The sequence below is a fragment of the Coregonus clupeaformis genome, chromosome 21 (assembly GCF_020615455.1).
Source record: "Coregonus clupeaformis isolate EN_2021a chromosome 21, ASM2061545v1, whole genome shotgun sequence".
In the NCBI taxonomy this organism is placed as follows: domain Eukaryota; kingdom Metazoa; phylum Chordata; class Actinopteri; order Salmoniformes; family Salmonidae; genus Coregonus; species Coregonus clupeaformis.
The window spans coordinates 8040671-8058810 of NC_059212.1; the positions used below are offsets into that span (position 1 = coordinate 8040671).

Here is an 18140-nt window from a genome sequence, read left to right on the forward strand (position 1 = left end):
TAGCTGGGTCCCCATTGCATAGCTGGGTAGCTGGGTCCAAATTACATAGCTGGGTAGCTGGTCCACATGACATAGCTGGTTAGCTGGTTCCCCATTACATAGCTGGGTATCTGAGTAACTGGGTCCACATTACATAGCTGGGTAGCTGGGATCACATTATGTAGCTGGGTAGCTGGGTCCATATTACATAGCTGGGTAGTTGGGTCCCAATTTCAAAGCTGGGTAACTGGGTCCCCATTACATACCTGGGTAGCTGGGTCCATATTACATAGCTGGGTAGCTGGATAGCTGGGTCCACATTACATAGCTGGGTAGATGGGTCTCCGTTACTTAGCTTGGTAGCTGGGTAGCTGGGTCCACAATCCATAGCTGGGCAGCTGGGTCCACATTACATAGCTGGGTAGCTGGGTCCCAATTACATAGCTGGGTAGCTCGGTCCCGATTACATAGCATGGTAGATGGGTCCACATTACATATCTGGGTAGCTGGGTCCCAATTACATAGCTGGGTAGCTCGGTCCACATTAAATAGCTTGGTAGCTGGGTCCACATTTCATAGCTGGGTAACTAGGTACCCGATTACATAGCTGGGTAGCTGGGTCCACATTACATAGCTGGGTAACTAGGTCCCCATTACATAACTGGGTATCTGGGTACACATTACATAGCTGGGTTGCTAGGGCCACATTACATTGCTGGGTAAATGGGTCCCCGTTACTTAGCTTGGTAGCTGGGTAGCTGGGTCCACATTACATAGCTGGGTAGCTCTGTCCCCATTACATAGCTGGCTGGCTGGGTCCACATTATAGAGCTGGGTAGCTGGGTCCACATAAAATAGTTTGGTAGCTGGGTGCACATTTCATAGCTGGGTAGCTAGTTTCCCGATCACATTGCTGGGCATCTGGGTCCACATTACATAGATGGGTAGCTGGGTCCACATTACATAGCTGGGTATCTTGGTCCCATTACATAGCTGGGTAGCCGGGTAGCTAGGGCCACATTACATTGCTGGGTAGCTGGGTCTCCATTACATAGCTGGGTAGCTGGGTCCACATTACATAGCTGGGTAGCTGGGTCCACATTAAATAGGTTGGTAGCTGGTTCCACATTTCATAGCTGGGTAGCTAGATACCCGATTACATAGCTGGGTAGCTGGGTCCCCATTACATAGCTGGGTAGCTGGGTACCCATTACATAGCTAGGTAGCTGGTTCCCAATTTCAGAGCTGGGTAGCTGGGTTCACATTACATAACTGGGTAGCTGGGTTCACATTACATAGCTGGGTAGCTAGGTCCCGATTACATAGCTGGGTAGCTGGGTCCACATAACATAGCTGGGTAGCTGGGTTGCTGGGTCCATATTACATAGCTGGGTAGCTGGGTCCCCATTACATAGCTGTGTTGCTGGGTCCACATTACATAGCAGGGTAGCTTGGTCCACATTACATAGCTGGTAGCTGGGTCCCAATTACATAGCTGGGTAGCTGGGTCCCAATTACATAGCTGGGTAGCTTGGTCCCCATTACATACCTGGGTAGCTGGGTCCATATTACATAGCTGGGTAGCTGGATAGCTGGGTCCACATTACATAGCTTGGTAGCTGGGTCCCGATTACATAGCTGGGTAGCTGGATAGCTGGGTCCACATTACATAGCTGGGTAGTTAGGTCCCGATTACATAGCTGGGTAGCTGGGTCCACATTACATAGCTGGGTAGCTGGGTCCCCATTACATAGCTGGGTAGCTGGGTCCACATTTAATAGCTGGGTAACTAGGTACCCGATTACATAGCTGGATAGCTGGGTCCATATTACATAGCTGGGTAGCTGGATAGCTGGGTCCACATTACATAGCTGGGTAGCTGGATAGCTGGGTCCACATTACATAGCTGGGTAGTTAGGTCCCGATTACATAGCTGGGTAGCTGGGTCCACATTACATAGCTGGGTAGCTGGGTCCCCATTACATAGCTGTGTTGCTGGGTCCACATTACATAGCAGGGTAGCTGGGTCCACATTACATAGCTGGGTAGCTGGGTCCCAAATTACATAGCTGGGTAGCTGGATCCCCATTACATAGCTGGGTAGCTCGGTCCACATTAAATAGCTTGGTAGCTTAGTCCCCATTACATACCTCGGTAGCTGGGTCCATATTACATAGCTGGGTAGCTGGGTAGCTGGGTCCACATTACATATCTGGGTAGTTAGGTCCCGATTACATAGCTGGGTAGCTGGGTCCACATTACATAGCTGGTAGCTGGGTCCACATTACATAGCTGGGTAGCTGGGTCCACATTAAATAGCTTGGTAGCTGGGTCCACATTTCATAGCTGGGTAACTAGGTACCCGATTACATAGCTGGGTAGCTGGGTCCCCATTACATAGCTGGGTAGCTGGGTCCCCATTACATAGCTGGGTAGCTGGATCCACATTACATTGCTTGGTATCTTGGTCCCCATTATATAGCTGGGTAGCCGGGTAGCTAGGGCCACATTACATTGCTGGGTAGCTGGGTCCCCATTACATAGCTGGGTAGCTGGATCCCCATTACATAGCTGGGTAGCTCGGTCCACATTAAATAGCTTGGTAGCAGGGTCCACATTTCATAGCTGGGTAGCTGTCCCTTACTAGCTGGGTAACTGGGTCCACATTACATAGCTGGTATTTTGTCCAAATAGCTGGGTAGCCGGGTTGCTAGGGCCACAATACATTGCTGGGTAGCTGGTTCCCCATTACTTAGCTTGGTAGCTGGGTATTTGGGTCCACAATCCATAGCTGGGCAGCTGGGTCCACATTACGTAGCTGGGTAGTTGGGTCCACATAAAATAGCTTGGTAGGTGGGTCCACATTTCATAGCTGGGTAGCTGGGTCCCCATTACATAGCTGGGTAGCAGGGTCCCCATTAAATAGCTGGGTAGCTGGGTCCCAATTTCAGAGCTGGGTAGCTGGGTTCACATTACATAGCTGGGTAGCTGCGTTGCTGGGTCCATATTACATAGCTGGGTAGCTGGGTCCCCATTACATAGCTGTGTTGCTGGGTCCACATTACATAGCTGGGTAGCTTGGTCCCCATTACATAGCTGGGTAGATGGATAGCTGGGTCCACATTAATAGCTTGGTAGATGGTTCCCAATTTCAGAGCTGGGTAGCTGGGTCCACATTACATAGCTGGGTAGCTCTGTCCCCATTACATTGCTGGGTAGCTGGGTCCACATTAAATAGCTTGGTAGCTGGGTCCACATTTCATAGCTGGGTAGTAGATAAGCTGGGTAGCTGGGTCCCCATTACATAGCTGGGTAGCTTGGTACCCATTACATAGCTAGGTAGCTGGTTCCCAATTTCAGAGCTGGGTAGCTGGGTTCACATTACATAACTGGGTAGCTGGGTCCACATTTCATAGCTGGGTAGCTAGATACCCGATTACATAGCTGGGTAGCTGGGTCCCCATTACATAGCTGGGTAGCTGGTTCCCGATTACATAGCTGGGTAGCTGGGTCCACATAACATAGCTGGGTAGCTGGGTTGCTGGGTCCATATTACATAGCTGGGTAGCTGGGTCCCCATTACATAGCTGTGTTGCTGGGTCCACATTACATAGCTGGTAGCTGGGTCCCAATTACATAGCTGGGTAGCTGGGTCCCAATTACATAGCTGGGTAGCTTGGTCCCCATTACATACCTGGGTAGCTGGGTCCATATTACATAGCTGGGTAGCTGGATAGCTGGGTCCACATTACATATCTGGGTAGTTAGGTCCCGATTACATAGCTGGGTAGCTGGGTCCACATTACATAGCTGGGTAGCTGGGTCCCCATTACATAGCTGGGTAGCTGGGTCCCCATTACATAGCTGGTTAGCTGGGTCCCTATTACATAGCTGGGTAGCTGGGTCCACATTAAATAGCTGGGTAGCTGGGTCCAAATTTCATAGCTTGTTATTTAGGTCCCGATTACATAGCATGGTAGCTGGGTCCACATTACATATCTGGGTAGCTGGGTCCCAATTACATAGCTGGGTAGCTCGGTCCACATTAAATAGCTTGGTAGCTGGGTCCACATTTCATAGCTGGGTAACTAGGTACCCGATTACATAGCTGGGTAGCTGGGTCCCCATTACATAGCTGGGTAGCTGGGTCCCCATTACATAGCTGGGTAGCTGGATCCACATTACATTGCTTGGTATCTTGGTCCCCATTATATATATATTTTTTTATTTCACCTTTATTTAACCAGGTAATTCAGTTGAGAACAGGTTCTCATTTACAACTGCGACCTGGCCAAGATAAAGCAAAGTAGTGCAATAAAAACAAAATATAGCTGGGTAGCCGGGTAGCTAGGGCCACATTACATTGCTGGGTAGCTGGGTCCCCATTACATAGCTGGGTAGCTGAATCCCCATTACATAGCCGGGTAGCTCGGTCCACATTAAATAGCTTGGTAGCAGTGTCCACATTTCATAGCTGGGTAGCTAGGTACCCGATTACATAGCTGGGTAACTGGGTCCACATTACATAGCTTGGTATTTTGGTCCCCATTATATAGCTGGGTAGCCGGGTTGCTAGGGCCACATTACATTGCTGGGTAGCTGGTTCCCCATTACTTAGCTTGGTAGCTGGGTATTTGCCAGTTGAGAACCGGTTCTCATTTACAACTGCGACCTGGCCAAGATAAAGCAAAGTAGTGCAATAAAAACAAAATATAGCTGGGTAGCCGGGTAGCTAGGGCCACATTACATTGCTGGGTAGCTGGGTCCCCATTACATAGCTGGGTAGCTGGATCCCCATTACATAGCCGGGTAGCTCGGTCCACATTAAATAGCTTGGTAGCAGTGTCCACATTTCATAGCTGGGTAGCTAGGTACCCGATTACATAGCTGGGTAACTGGGTCCACATTACATAGCTTGGTATTTTGGTCCCCATTATATAGCTGGGTAGCCGGGTTGCTAGGGCCACATTACATTGCTGGGTAGCTGGTTCCCCATTACTTAGCTTGGTAGCTGGGTATTTGGGTCCACAATCCATAGCTGGGCAGCTGGGTCCACATTACATAGCTGGGTAGCTGGGTCCACATAAAATAGTTTGGTAGGTGGGTCCACATTTCATAGCTGGGTAGCTGGGTCCCCATTACATCGCTGGGTAGCTGGGTCCCCATTACATAGCTGGGTAGCTGGGTCCCAATTTCAGAGCTGGGTATCTGGGTTCACATTACATAGCTGGGTAGCTGCGTTGCTGGGTCCATATTACATAGCTGGGTAGCTGGGTCCCCATTACATAGCTGTGTTGCTGGGTCCACATTACATAGCTGGGTAGCTTGGTCCCCATTACATAGCTGGGTAGCTGGATAGCTGTGTCCACATTAATAGCTGGGTAGATGGGTACCCATTACTTAGCTTGGTAGCTGGGTAGCTGGGTCCACAATCCATAGCTGGGCAGCTGGGTCCACATTAAATAGGTTGGTAGCTGGGTCCACATTACATAGCTGGGTAGCTGGATCCACAATCCATAGCTGGGTAGCTGGGTCCACATTAAATAGGTTGGTAGCTGGGTCCACATTTCATAGCTTGGTAGCTAGATACCCGATTACATAGCTGGGTAGCTGGGTCCCCATTACATAGCTGGGTAGCTGGGTACCCATTACATAGCTAGGTAGCTGGTTCCCAATTTCAGAGCTGGGTAGCTGGGTTCACATTACATAACTGGGTAGCTGGGTTCACATTACATAGCTGGGTAGCTAGGTCCCGATTACATAGCTGGGTAGCTGGATAGCTGGGTCCACATTACATAGCTGGGTAGTTAGGTCCCGATTACATAGCTGGGTAGCTGGGTCCACATTACATAGCTGGGTAGCTGGGTCCCCATTACATAGCTGGGTAGCTTGGTCCCCATTACATACCTGGGTAGCTGGGTCCACATTACATAGCTGGTAGCTGGGTCCCAATTACATAGCTGGGTAGCTGGGTCCCAATTACATAGCTGGGTAGCTTGGTCCCCATTACATACCTGGGTAGCTGGGTCCATATTACATAGCTGGGTAGCTGGATAGCTGGGTCCACATTACATAGCTGGGTAGCTGGGTCCACATTACATATCTGGGTAGCTGGGTCCCAATTACATAGCTGGGTAGCTCGGTCCACATTAAATAGCTTGGTAGCTGGGTCCACATTTCATAGCTGGGTAACTAGGTACCCGATTACATAGCTGGGTAGCTGGGTCCCCATTACATAGCTGGGTAGCTGGATCCACATTACATTGCTTGGTATCTTGGTCCCCATTATATAGCTGGGTAGCCGGGTAGCTAGGGCCACATTACATTGCTGGGTAGCTGGGTCCCCATTACATAGCTGGGTTGCTGGATCCCCATTACATAGCTGGGTAGCTCGGTCCACGTTAAATAGCATGGTAGCAGGGTCCACATTTCATAGCTGGGTAGCTAGGTACCCGATTACATAGCTGGGTAACTGGGTCCACATTACATAGCTTGGTATTTTGGTCCCCATTATATAGCTGGGTTGCCGGGTTGCTAGGGCCACATTACATTGCTGGGTAGCTGGTTCCCCATTACTTAGCTTGGTAGCTGGGTATTTGGGTCCACAATCCATAGCTGGGCAGCTGGGTCCACATTACATAGCTGGGTAGCTTGGTCCCCATTACATAGCTGTGTTGCTGGGTCCACATTACATAGCTGGGTAGCTTGGTCCCCATTACATAGCTGTGTTGCTGGGTCCACATTACATAGCTGGGTAGCTGGGTCCCCATTACATAGCTGTGTTGCTGGGTCCACATTACATAGCTGGGTAGCTTGGTCCCCATTACATAGCTGTGTTGCTGGGTCCACATTACATAGCTGGGTAGCTTGGTCCCCATTACATAGCTGGGTAGGTTGATAGCTGTGTCCACATTAATAGCTGGGTAGATGGGTACCCATTACTTAGCTTGGTAGCTGGGTAGCTGGGTCCACAATCCATAGCTGGGCAGATGGGTCCACATTACATAGCTGGGTAGCTCTGTCCCCATTACATTGCTGGGTAGCTGGGTCCACATTAAATAGCTTGGTAGCTGGGTCCACATTTCATAGCTTGGTAGCTAGATACCCGATTACATAGCTGGGTAGCTGGGTCCCCATTACATAGCTGGGTAGCTCTGTCCCCATTACATTGCTGGGTAGCTGGGTCCACATTAAATAGCTTGGTAGCTGGGTCCACATTTCATAGCTGGGTAGCTAGGTACCCGAATACATAGCTGGTTAGCTGGGTCCCCAACACCTAGCTGTTTAGCTGGGACCCCATTACATAGCTGAGTATCTGGGTAGCTGGGTCCACATTACATAGCTGGGTAGCAGGGTCCACATTACATAGCTGGGTAGTTGGGTCCACATTACATAGCTGGGTAGCAGGGTCCACATTACATAGCTAGTTAGCTGGGTAGCTGGGTCCACATTACATAGCTGGGTAGCAGGGTCCACATTACATAGCTAGTTAGCTGGGTCCACATTACATAGCTGGGTAGCTGGGTCCACATTACATAGCTGGGTAGCTGGGTCCACAATCCATAGCTGGGCAGCTGGGTCCACATTACATAGCTGGGTAGCTGGGTAGCTGTGTTCCTATTACATAGCTGGGTAGCTGGGTCCACATTAAATAGCTTGGTAGCTGGGTCCACATTTCATAGCTGGGTAGCTGGGTCCACATTACATAGCTGGGTAGCTGGTCCCTATTACATAGCTGGGTAGATGGGTCCCCATTACATAGCTGGGTAGCTGGTCCCCATTACATAGCTGGGTAGCTGGGTCCACATTACATAGATGTTTAGCTGGGTCCCCATTACATAGCTGAGTATCTGGGTAGCTGGGTCCACATTACATAGCTGGGTAGCTAGGCCTCCTTACATAGCTGGGTAGCTGGGTCCACATTACATAGCTAGTTAGCTGGGTAGCTGGGTCAACATTACATAGCTGGGTAGCAGGGTCCACATTACATAGCTGGGTAGCTAGGTACACATTACATAGCTGGGTAGCTGGGTCCAGATTACATAGCTGGGTAGCTGGTCCCTATTACATAGCTGGGTAGCTGGGTCCACATTACATAGCTGTTTTGCTGGGTCCCCATTACATAGCAGAGTATCTGTGTTGCTGGGTCCACATTACATAGCTGGGTTACAGGGTCCCAAATTACATAGCTGGGTAGCTAGGTACACATTACATTTCTGGGTAGCTGGGTCCACATTATATAGCTGGGTAGCTGGGTCCACATTACATAGCTAGGTAGCTGGGAGGGCTTCTTAAAGAAAAACTAACAGGTCTGTGAGAGCCGGAATTCTTACTGGTTGGTAGGTGATCAAATACATATGTAATGCAATAAAATGCACATTAATTACTTAAAAATCATACAATGTGATTTTCTGGATTTTTGTTTTAGATTCCGTCTCTCACAGTTGAAGTGTACCTATGATAAAAATTACAGACCTCTACATGCTTTGTAAGTAGGAAAACCTGCAAAATCGGCAGTGTATCAAATACTTGTTCTCCACACTGTAGCAAGCCCACACAGATCAGTGGTCATTAAGAACAGCACTCACATTAGTATCATCACATTAGTATCATCACATTCGTAGTACTCAGATATGTCAGAGTTCAAAGTAAAGCTAAACCTTTAGCAGTAATTAGCGCCCTCACATACTACAGTAAAATAAAGTATCACTTTGCCGCTATTTTCACAAGTATTTGGTGAATTTTCAAAACTCAGTAGAAAACTCATATTCAAGTCTCACATTAAAAACTTTTGATTGTGCATTCATTTTGTTTGAAGACATCTTGCACCACACAATCATTGATCCAAAATATGAGTTTAATGTGAAATGTAATGAGAACATAGATTTGATCACCAAAACACAACATAATGATATCTTTTCATTTGAGTTAGTTTAACAATCAGTTAATCAAATAGCAAAAAATTCAAAAATTGCCATTTGAATATAATATGCTACAGTACTGTAAATTACAGTATATTACACTGTTTTCACATTCGGCAATACACTTTCACTACCCAATTGACTGAAAATCTAATTTCCATAATTTTTTTCGTAAATCATTATCACAGAGGTATACTGTAATCAAATGAAAGAAATGAAAGAAACGTAACGTTTAAATCAAATCAAATCAAATGTTATTGGCCACATGCGCCGAATACAACAGGTGCAGACATTACAGTGAAATGCTTACTTACAGCCCTTAACCAACAGTGCATTTATTTTAAATAAAAAAGTAAAATAAAACAACAACAAAAAAGTGTTGAGAAAAAAAGAGCAGAAGTAAAATAAAATAACAGTAGGGAGGCTATATATACAGGGGGGTACCGGTGCAGAGTCAATGTGCGGGGGCACCGGCTAGTTGAGGTAGTTGAAGTAATATGTACATGTGGGTAGAGTTAAAGTGACTATGCATAAATAATTAACAGAGTAGCAGCAGCGTAAAAAGATGGTGTGGGGGGGCAGTGCAAATAGTCCGGGTAGCCATGATTAGCTGTTCAGGAGTCTTATGGCTTGGGGGTAGAAGCTGTTGAGAAGTCTTTTGAACCTAGACTTGGCACTCCGGTACCGCTTGCCGTGCGGTAGCAGAGAGAACAGTCTATGACTAGGGTGGCTGGAGTCTTTGACAATTTTGAGGGCCTTCCTCTGACACCGCCTGGTATAGAGGTCCTGGATGGCAGGAAGCTTGGCCCCAGTGATGTACTGGGCCGTACGCACTACCCTCTGTAGTGCCTTGCGGTCGGAGGCCAAGCAGTTGCCATACCAGGCGGTGATGCAACCAGTCAGGATGCTCTCGATGGTGCAGCTGTAGAATTTTTTGAGGATCTGAGGACCCATGCCAAATCTTTTCAGTCTCCTGAGGGGGAATAGGCTTTGTCGTGCCCTCTTCACGACTGTCTTGGTGTGTTTGGACCATGATAGTTCGTTGGTGATGTGGACACCAAGGAACTTGAAGCTCTCAACCTGTTCCACTACAGCCCCGTCGATGAGAATGGGGGCGTGCTCAGTCCTCTTTTTTTTCCTGTAGTCCACAATCATCTCCTTTGTCTTGGTCATGTTGAGGGAGAGGTTGTTATCCTGGCACCACACGGCCAGGTGTCTGACCTCCTCCCTATAGGCTGTCTCATCGTTGTCGGTGATCAGGCCTACCACTGTTGTGTCGTCGGCAAACTTCATGATGGTGTTGGAGTCGTGCCTGGCCATGCAGTCAAGGGTGAACAGGGAGTACAGGAGGGGACTGAGCACGCACCCCTGAGGGGCCCCCGTGTTGAGGATCAGTGTGGCAGATGTGTTGTTACCTACCCTTACCACCTGGGGCGGCCCGTCAGGGAAGTCCAGGATCCAGTTGCAGAGGGAGGTGTTTAGTCCCAGGATCCTTAGCTTAGTGATGAGCTTTGAGGGCACTATGGTGTTGAATGCTGAGCTGTAGTCAATTAATAGCATTCTCACGTAGGTGTTCCTCTTGTCCAGGTGGGAAAGGGCAGTGTGGAGTGCAATAGAGACTGCATCATCTGTGAATCTGTTGGAGCGGTATGCAAATTGGAGTGGGTCTAGGGTTTCTGGGATAATGGTGTTGATGTGAGCCATGACCAGCCTTTCAAAGCACTTCATGGCTACAGACGTCAGTGCTACAGGTCGGTAGTCATTTAGGCAGGTTATCTTAGAGTCCTTGGGCACGGGGACTATGGTGGTCTGCTTGAAACATGTTGGTATTACAGACTCAGTCAGGGACATGTTGAAAATGTCAGTGAAGACACTTGCCAGTTGGTCAGCACATGCTCGGAGTACACGTCCTGGTAATCCGGAGCGCTGCCTCTGGATGAGCGTTTTCCTGTTGACTTATGGCCTTATACAGCTAATTCAGTGCAATCTTAATGCCAGCATTGGTTTGTGGTGGTAAATAGACAGCTATGAAAAATATAGATGAAAACTCTCTTGGTAAATAGTGTGGTCTACAGCTTATCATAAGATACTCTACCTCAGGCGAGCAAAACCTCGAGACTTCCTTAGTATTTGATTTTGTGCACCAGCTGTTGTTTACAAATATACACAGACCGCCACCCCTTGTCTTACCAGAGTCAGCCGTTCTATCCTGCCGATGTAGTGTATAGCCCGCTAGCTGTATGTTATCCATGTCGTCGTTCAGCCACGACTCGGTGAAACATAAGATATTACAGTTTTTAATGTCCCATTGGTAGGATAACCGTAATCTTAGGTCATCCAATTTATTTTCCAATGATTGAAGATTGGCTAATAGGATTGATGGGAGCGGCAGTTTACTCGCTCGCCGTCGGATCCTTACAAGGCACCCCGACCTACGTCCACGATATCTCCGTCTCTTCCTCATGCGAATGACGGTGATTTGGGCCTTGTCGGGTGTCTGTAGGATATCCTTTGCGGCCGCCTCGTTGAAGAAAAATTATTTGTCCAATACGAGGTGAGTAATCGCTGTCCTGATATCCAGAAGCTCTTTTTGGTTATAAGAGACGATGGCAGAAACATTATGTACAAAATAAATTACAAATAACGCGGAAAAACACACATAATAGTACAATTGGTTAGAGGGCTGTAAAACGGCAGCCATCTTCTCCGGCGCCATTTAGCAGGCACTAGTTTGCATCAAGACCGTCTTGAGCATTTGGCCACAGTATACCGTTTTTTTTTTAGCGCTTTGGTAGTATGTGGTGAATTTTCTAAACTCTTAGAACAGAACTCCAAACTGGTAACACTTGTAGCACATCCAGTCTTACATTCGAAACCATTAATGGTGCACAACCGTCGATCCAAAATATACGTTTAATGTGAAATATAATGAGTAGATTGGTTTAATCACCTAAACACAACATAATGATATATTCTCAATTTAGTTATTTTAACAACCCGTTAATCCAATAGCAAAACGTAAGATACAGTACATGTTTAAAAATTGCCCTGCAGAATGCTGTGGTAGCCATGCTGGTTAAGTGTGTCTTGAATTCTAAATAAATCACCAACAGTTTCACCACCAAAGCACCCCCACACCATAACACCTCCTCCTCCATGCTTCACGGTGGGAACAACACATGCAGAGATCATCCGTTCACCTACTCTGCGTCTCACAAAGACACGGCGGTTGGAACCAAAAATCTAAAATTTGGACTCATCAGACCAAAGGACAGATTTTCACCGGTCTAATATCCATTGCTCGTGTTTCTTGGCCCAAGCAAGTCTCTTCTTCTTATTGGTGTCCTTTAGCAGTGGTTTCTTTGCAGCAATTCGACAATGAAGGCCTGATTCACATAGTCTCCTCTGAACAGTTGATTTTGTGATGTGTCTGTTACTGGAAGTCTGTGAAGAATTTATTTGGGCTGCAATTTCTGAGGCTGGTGACTCTAATGAACTTATCCTCTGCAGCAGACGTAACTCTGGATCTTCCTTTCCTGTGGCGGTCCTCATGAGAGCCAGTTTCATCATATCGCTTGACAAGTTTTGCGACTGCACTTGAAGAAACGTATTTTCCGGATTGACTGACCTTCATATCTTAAAGTATTGATGGACTGTTGTTTCTCTTTGCTTATTTGAGCTGTTCTTGCCACAATATGGACTATCTTCTGTATACCACCCCTACCTTGTCACAACACAATTTATTGGCTCAAATGCATTAAGAAGGAAAGGGAAATAAAATCCACAAATTAACTTTAACAAGGCACATCTGTTAATTGAAATGCGTTCCAGGTGACTACCTCATGAAGCTGGTTGAGAGAATGCCAAGAGTGTGCAACGCTGTCATAAAGGCGAAGGGTGGCTACTTTGATGAATCTCAAATATAAAATATATTTTGATTTGTTTAACACTTTTTTGGTTGCTACATGATTCCATATGTGTTATTTCATAGTTTTGATGTCTTCACTATTATTCTACAATGTAGAAAATAGTAAAAATAAAGAAAAACCCTGGAATGAGTAGATGTGTCCAAACTTTTGACTGGTACTGTATATATGTGTTTTGTGTCCACTTGTGTCACTTATGCTTGGAGCCGGCCCTGGTATCAGTCCTGTATGTGGTTCAGTTTGTAAGAGCATGGAGTTGAGGGTTCGATTCCCACTGGGTTCACATATGAAAATGTGTGGGCTCACTGTTGTCACTATTGATAAAATTCCCCCCATCAACTTCATTTAGGATACATGTGCTCTGTATGGGGGATGCATTTGTTACATCTCTGATCTTGACAAGATTTTGGGGGGAAATTTACTGTGAAGTAAATTCAGAATGGTCATCATCATAATAGTACATTACAGTATATATCATACTTTATATGTTTATGCGTTACAAACATACATTATCATTATGTAGTTCTCAAAATCTCAAAATCAGACCTGCCTAATTCTCACTTGAAACATTGTTTTTGTGTCTAATAGGCTAAATTACACTTTCTGTTAATGCATGACCCCAAAGTGATATAAAAAAATAAAAAAATAGTAGACGCTCTTTTCCAGAGCAATTAGGGTTAAGTGCCTTGCTCAAGGGCACATTGACAGATGTTTCACCTAGTCTGCTCGGGGATTAGAACCAGCGACCTTTCGGTTACTGGCACAACGCTCTTAACCACTAAGCTACCTGCCGTGATCTGTTCTTGCAAGTTATTGTCTATGACATTTCAGATATGATAGCTTTTCAAATAGTTTAGTTGTGGTGAACTACCTTTTCAAAGTAACTTTAGTTAAGTCAACTATATGTTTCTTAAGGGTAGCTTTAGTGTAGCTTAACTTCTTCCAGTATAAAGTAATTGGTAGCTTGGTAAACTATGATTTCAGAGTAGCTTCCCAAACACTGCTTAACACAGATTATAATGGCCCCTAAATACCAGCAGACAGGGGTCCATCCGGAGTGTGTGTGTGTGTGTTTGGTCATTAGTTCTGTAGACAGCTGTGTTCTGTCCCAGGGTTGCTGACCCCCCCTCACCCCATTTACATTCCTCCATATCCTAGCAACATCATCCACTGACCATATCCTAGCAACATCATACCCTAGCAACATCATACCCTGACCATATCCTAGCAACATCATCCCATGACCAGTGGTTACTGTTATAGTAATTCTGTAGCGTACTGCCTGCACTGATGTCCTGGTGTCTTTGATGGTTAGACTCTTACGTCCTTGGTCCAACTAATTTAATAGGACATAACATTTAAATTAAATCAAATTAAATCCTATTGAATTATTTTAATTTCAATCATTTACATTTACATTTTAGTCATTTAGCAGACGCTCTTATCCAGAGCGACTTACAGTGCATACATTATTTTATTTTTCATACCCCCTGTGGGAATCGAACCCACAACCCTGGCGTTGCAAACACCATGCTCTATCAACTGAGCTACATCCCTGCCGGCCATTCCCTCCCCTACCCTGGACGACGAAATCAAAAAGAGCACACGATCAATATTATATATCACTTTATTATAAACAACCTTTTTTACAAGCACATATCAATACAAAACCACCTCAAATAGGAGAATAAAACACTGATACATGTAACAGTAACATCAAATACTGTTCAGTAGCATACAGAAATGCCCTTACTGGTTTCTAAAGGCTATTTATTCTGCCTTGTTGTTGTTGTATCAAATCATTTCAGACTTATGTACAGTTTATATTTTGTAACTCTTGTTGGTATTTACAACGGACATTACTGTTGGTCATTACTTCAAGGATACATAGAATACCTCCAATATATATACTGTGAAATATAACACTTTTTGTACAATATTCACCATAACAATAACCATCAAACAATATCATAGACACAGTTGAATGAATACCAACCATTGACTCTTGTGTTGTCTCCTGTGTTGTCTCCTGTATTGTCTCCTGTATTGTCTCTTGTGTTGATTCCTGTGTTGTCTCCTGTGTTGTCTCCTGTGTTGATTCTTGTGTTGTCTCCTGTGTTGTCTCCTGTATTGTCTCTGTTGTCTCCTGTGTTGTCTCCTGTGTTGATTCCTGTGTTGTCTCCTGTGTTGTATCCTGTATTGTCTCTGTTGTCTCCTGTGTTGATTCCTGTGTTGTCTCCTGTGTTGTCTCCTGTGTTGATTCCTGTGTTGTCTCCTGTATTGTCTCCTGTGTTGTCTCCTGTATTGTCTCTGTTGTCTCCTGTGTTGATTCCTGTGTTGTCTCCTGTGTTGTTTCCTGTGTTTTCTCCTGTGTTGTCTCCTGTGTTGTCTCCTGTGTTGTCTCCTGTGTTGTTTCCTGTGTTGACCGATCTTCAGTCCAGTGAGGTATAATCAAATGTCAGTCCGTTGCAGCTGCTGATATAATCTGTCAGTGTGTGTGTTGTTTGAAGGTTGTTTGAACGCTGTGGCGGTAACTGAAAGGAAGAGAGAGGGGAGGCTTACTGGCTGGTCTCGATGCTAAATAATATTTCAGGCATCGTTGAGGTAGTGTCCAAATACTCTCAAACAACATTTTGCTTAAAAATCACTGGTGGTGATGGGTAACAATTTGTTAACACACAAAAAACACAAAAGATAGACAGATACACTAAGTTCAAGGGGTAGTCAAGGACAGATGTAGCGGAGTATTGAGTAGCGTCTTAGAACCAGTCCTGTTTGTCTGTGTGTGTGTCCTCCCCTCTCTTCGCTTCCTTCTCTTCGTTCCCTCACTTCCTCTCTTCACTTCCTCCCCTCAGCTGGTGCTCCCTCCTGGTGCTCCCAGGGTATGGGATCATTCTCCTCTGTCATGGAGCCTGTCTCTCTCTCATGCCAAAACTGCTCCACGTCCAGCAGCACGATCCCATCCCGGGGGCTCTCTCCCTCTGCCTCATCCTCTGCCTCCCCCACCCCGCCCTGCTCCGTCTGGGGTTGGGGATCAACTCTAGTCCCCTGGCTAGGGATGGGGCCTAGGCCTCCTTCTCCCCGCGGCTGGCCTGAGGTCTCTGGTCGTGGGCAGGGGGACTGGGGGGCGGTGGGTGTGTGGGGGCCAGGTTTGGGGTTGGACGGGGTGTGTTTACGAAGAGTAAGGCGCCTCCACAGACCCCTGTACCCCTCTCTGAACTCCTCCGACAGAGAGAGGACAATGAGGGGGTTCACCAGGGAGAGACAGAAGGTGAGGAGCAGGGCGGAGAGGGAAAGGAGGAGAGGGGGAGAGAAGACGACGAAGGGTCCTCCCTCTCCCGGTCCCTGTGCCACTCGCTCCTCGGCGTGCCGCTCCCACACCCAGACCACCCACTGCGGCAGCCACAGCATTGCCATGGCTACCGTCAGACTGAACAGCATCAGCATGAGCTTCCTGGATCTGATCTGCGTTCGGAGGTTTTGGGTCTTACTACAGCGCCGCTGGCACCGCCCATACACCCGCCAGAAATACAGCAGGGCGAAACTCAAAGGGGCGCAGAACACACCCAGGGGGTACGCCTTAACGTAGACCGACATGAAGTCCTGCGCCTCAGGGGGAACCACCTGCACACACACCAGCCCCCGGGTCTCTCTCTGCAGTGAGGAGAACAGCCAGGTAGGGATGGGGGCAGAGCAGGCAGACAGCCAGAGGAACCACATCACCAATAGGATGGAGCGTAGACTGATGCTGACCTGTTTAGTCGGGTTAGAGACGTAACGGTAACAAGCCTTAGCCATCACCGCTACGGTAAAACTCTTCGCAGCCATGCAGCTCTGCAGGAACCAATCACAGGTCTTGCACACCGTCCAGCCAAGCGTCCAGCTGGGTTTGGAGAAGGCGGCAGCGCGGAACGGGAGAGCGAACGCCAGTACAAGGCCGTCGGCAAACATCAGGTTGAGGATGAGAGCGTTGATGAGGGAGAGTTTCCCACGGTGGGCGTTGGAGATCAGGATACCCATGGCTGTGAGGGTACTGGCCAGCCCCAGGACACAGATCACCCCCAGGATGACAAGCACGAGGACACCATGCTCGATGAAGGAAGGACGAAGCCGGTCCACAGTCGAGCTGTTAGCAGCCGTTATGTTCACCCCTGGCAGTTTATCCATCTCAGAAGAAACAGGTGGTGTGAGAAAAGAGAAAAGTACTTAGAGAAAACAAATATTTAAAAAGTATATTGAAAGCCGACTTAATACAATAAGTCTAGACTGATGGAAAGGTAAACTGCTGAAAAAATAGACAAATGAAAAAGACTGACTACGAAAAAAAGTTTTGAGAGAAAAATATTCTAAAAGATTAGTCAACAAACAGGTGAATTGATCAATCTCGATCTAAAACTCAACTCCTGATTGTAGCCTAATCTGTTTATTTAAAAAAAATCGATCTGCTCCCAGACAGTCGCACTCCTGTCCTGTCCTGTCTGTCTCATAACGGGTTTATCCGCTGTTATAAAGGTGGCCGTTTGATTGACAGCCCCAGCTGACTAAACCGCGCGAGACTCGCGGGGCCAATTAGAACGCTGTCCCTGTTCCAACCGTCCGGAACAGGCGCTGCGCTGTACGATGTAGGCATTTAGTCCCCAGTGCAGCAAATTAAACACGACTTTCTAATTTAGAGAGACAGCAGGCGAGTTTGACGCTATGAATTAATCATCTCTGTTTTTCCTCGGAATATTAGAAGGCCAAGGGCCAGTGTGAATAATAAACCCAATAGGTAATATCCATGGGTAGGCCTTTACTCTGTCTAAGGCTTACATAATATTTCCTTAAAATGTGTCAACAAGTTATAATTGATTCAAAATACCTTAATTGGTCGACTCAGAAAAATAATTTATATTTTGGGAATAGCCTGGAAATAAAGATTTGTGTCCCCTAAATTTGTTCTATGTGCCCTTTTGCAACAACAAAAAAATACTCTAAATGTATGTTTATCATGATGATGATTATTTACATTATGGGATAGGACAACAGAACATGAGGAAGACCAGCAAGACTGTGTATGCCTTGCATAAGATCTTGGTTTGTTCTTTCTCCAGACGAGGGCGCTCTTCATTTTTCAAACAACGACTATAAAAGTGGCAATGCCACTACTACGGTGAACAGCTCGATGAACAGTGCATACAATGAAAAATGCACCTATACATTTCCCGAAATATCTATTATAACTACAAAAAGGACACAAACTGCATGCTTAAACTTGCAAACGTTTTTATTCAAAATAATTCCAGTAAGCAAGAAGACTGCATGGTAAATTAAT

At 46.4% G+C, this 18140-nt stretch overlaps 1 protein-coding gene across 1 annotated transcript; it reads right to left on the bottom strand.

Moving 5' to 3' along the window:
• Nucleotides 1-15173: 15173 nt before the first annotated feature.
• On the bottom strand, nt 15174-17289 carry LOC121536724 (G-protein coupled receptor 151-like). The gene has a single exon (XM_041844186.2). The coding sequence runs from the start codon at nt 16991-16993 to the stop codon at nt 15665-15667; it is 1329 nt and encodes a 442-aa protein (XP_041700120.2). The 5' UTR covers nt 16994-17289; the 3' UTR covers nt 15174-15664.
• Nucleotides 17290-18140: the final 851 nt, after the last annotated feature.

Excerpts from the sequence above, each read along its gene's own strand:
- LOC121536724 (XM_041844186.2), bottom strand. The coding sequence starts at position 16,993 with ATGGATAAACTGCCAGGGGTGAACATAACGGCTGCTAACAGCTCGACT.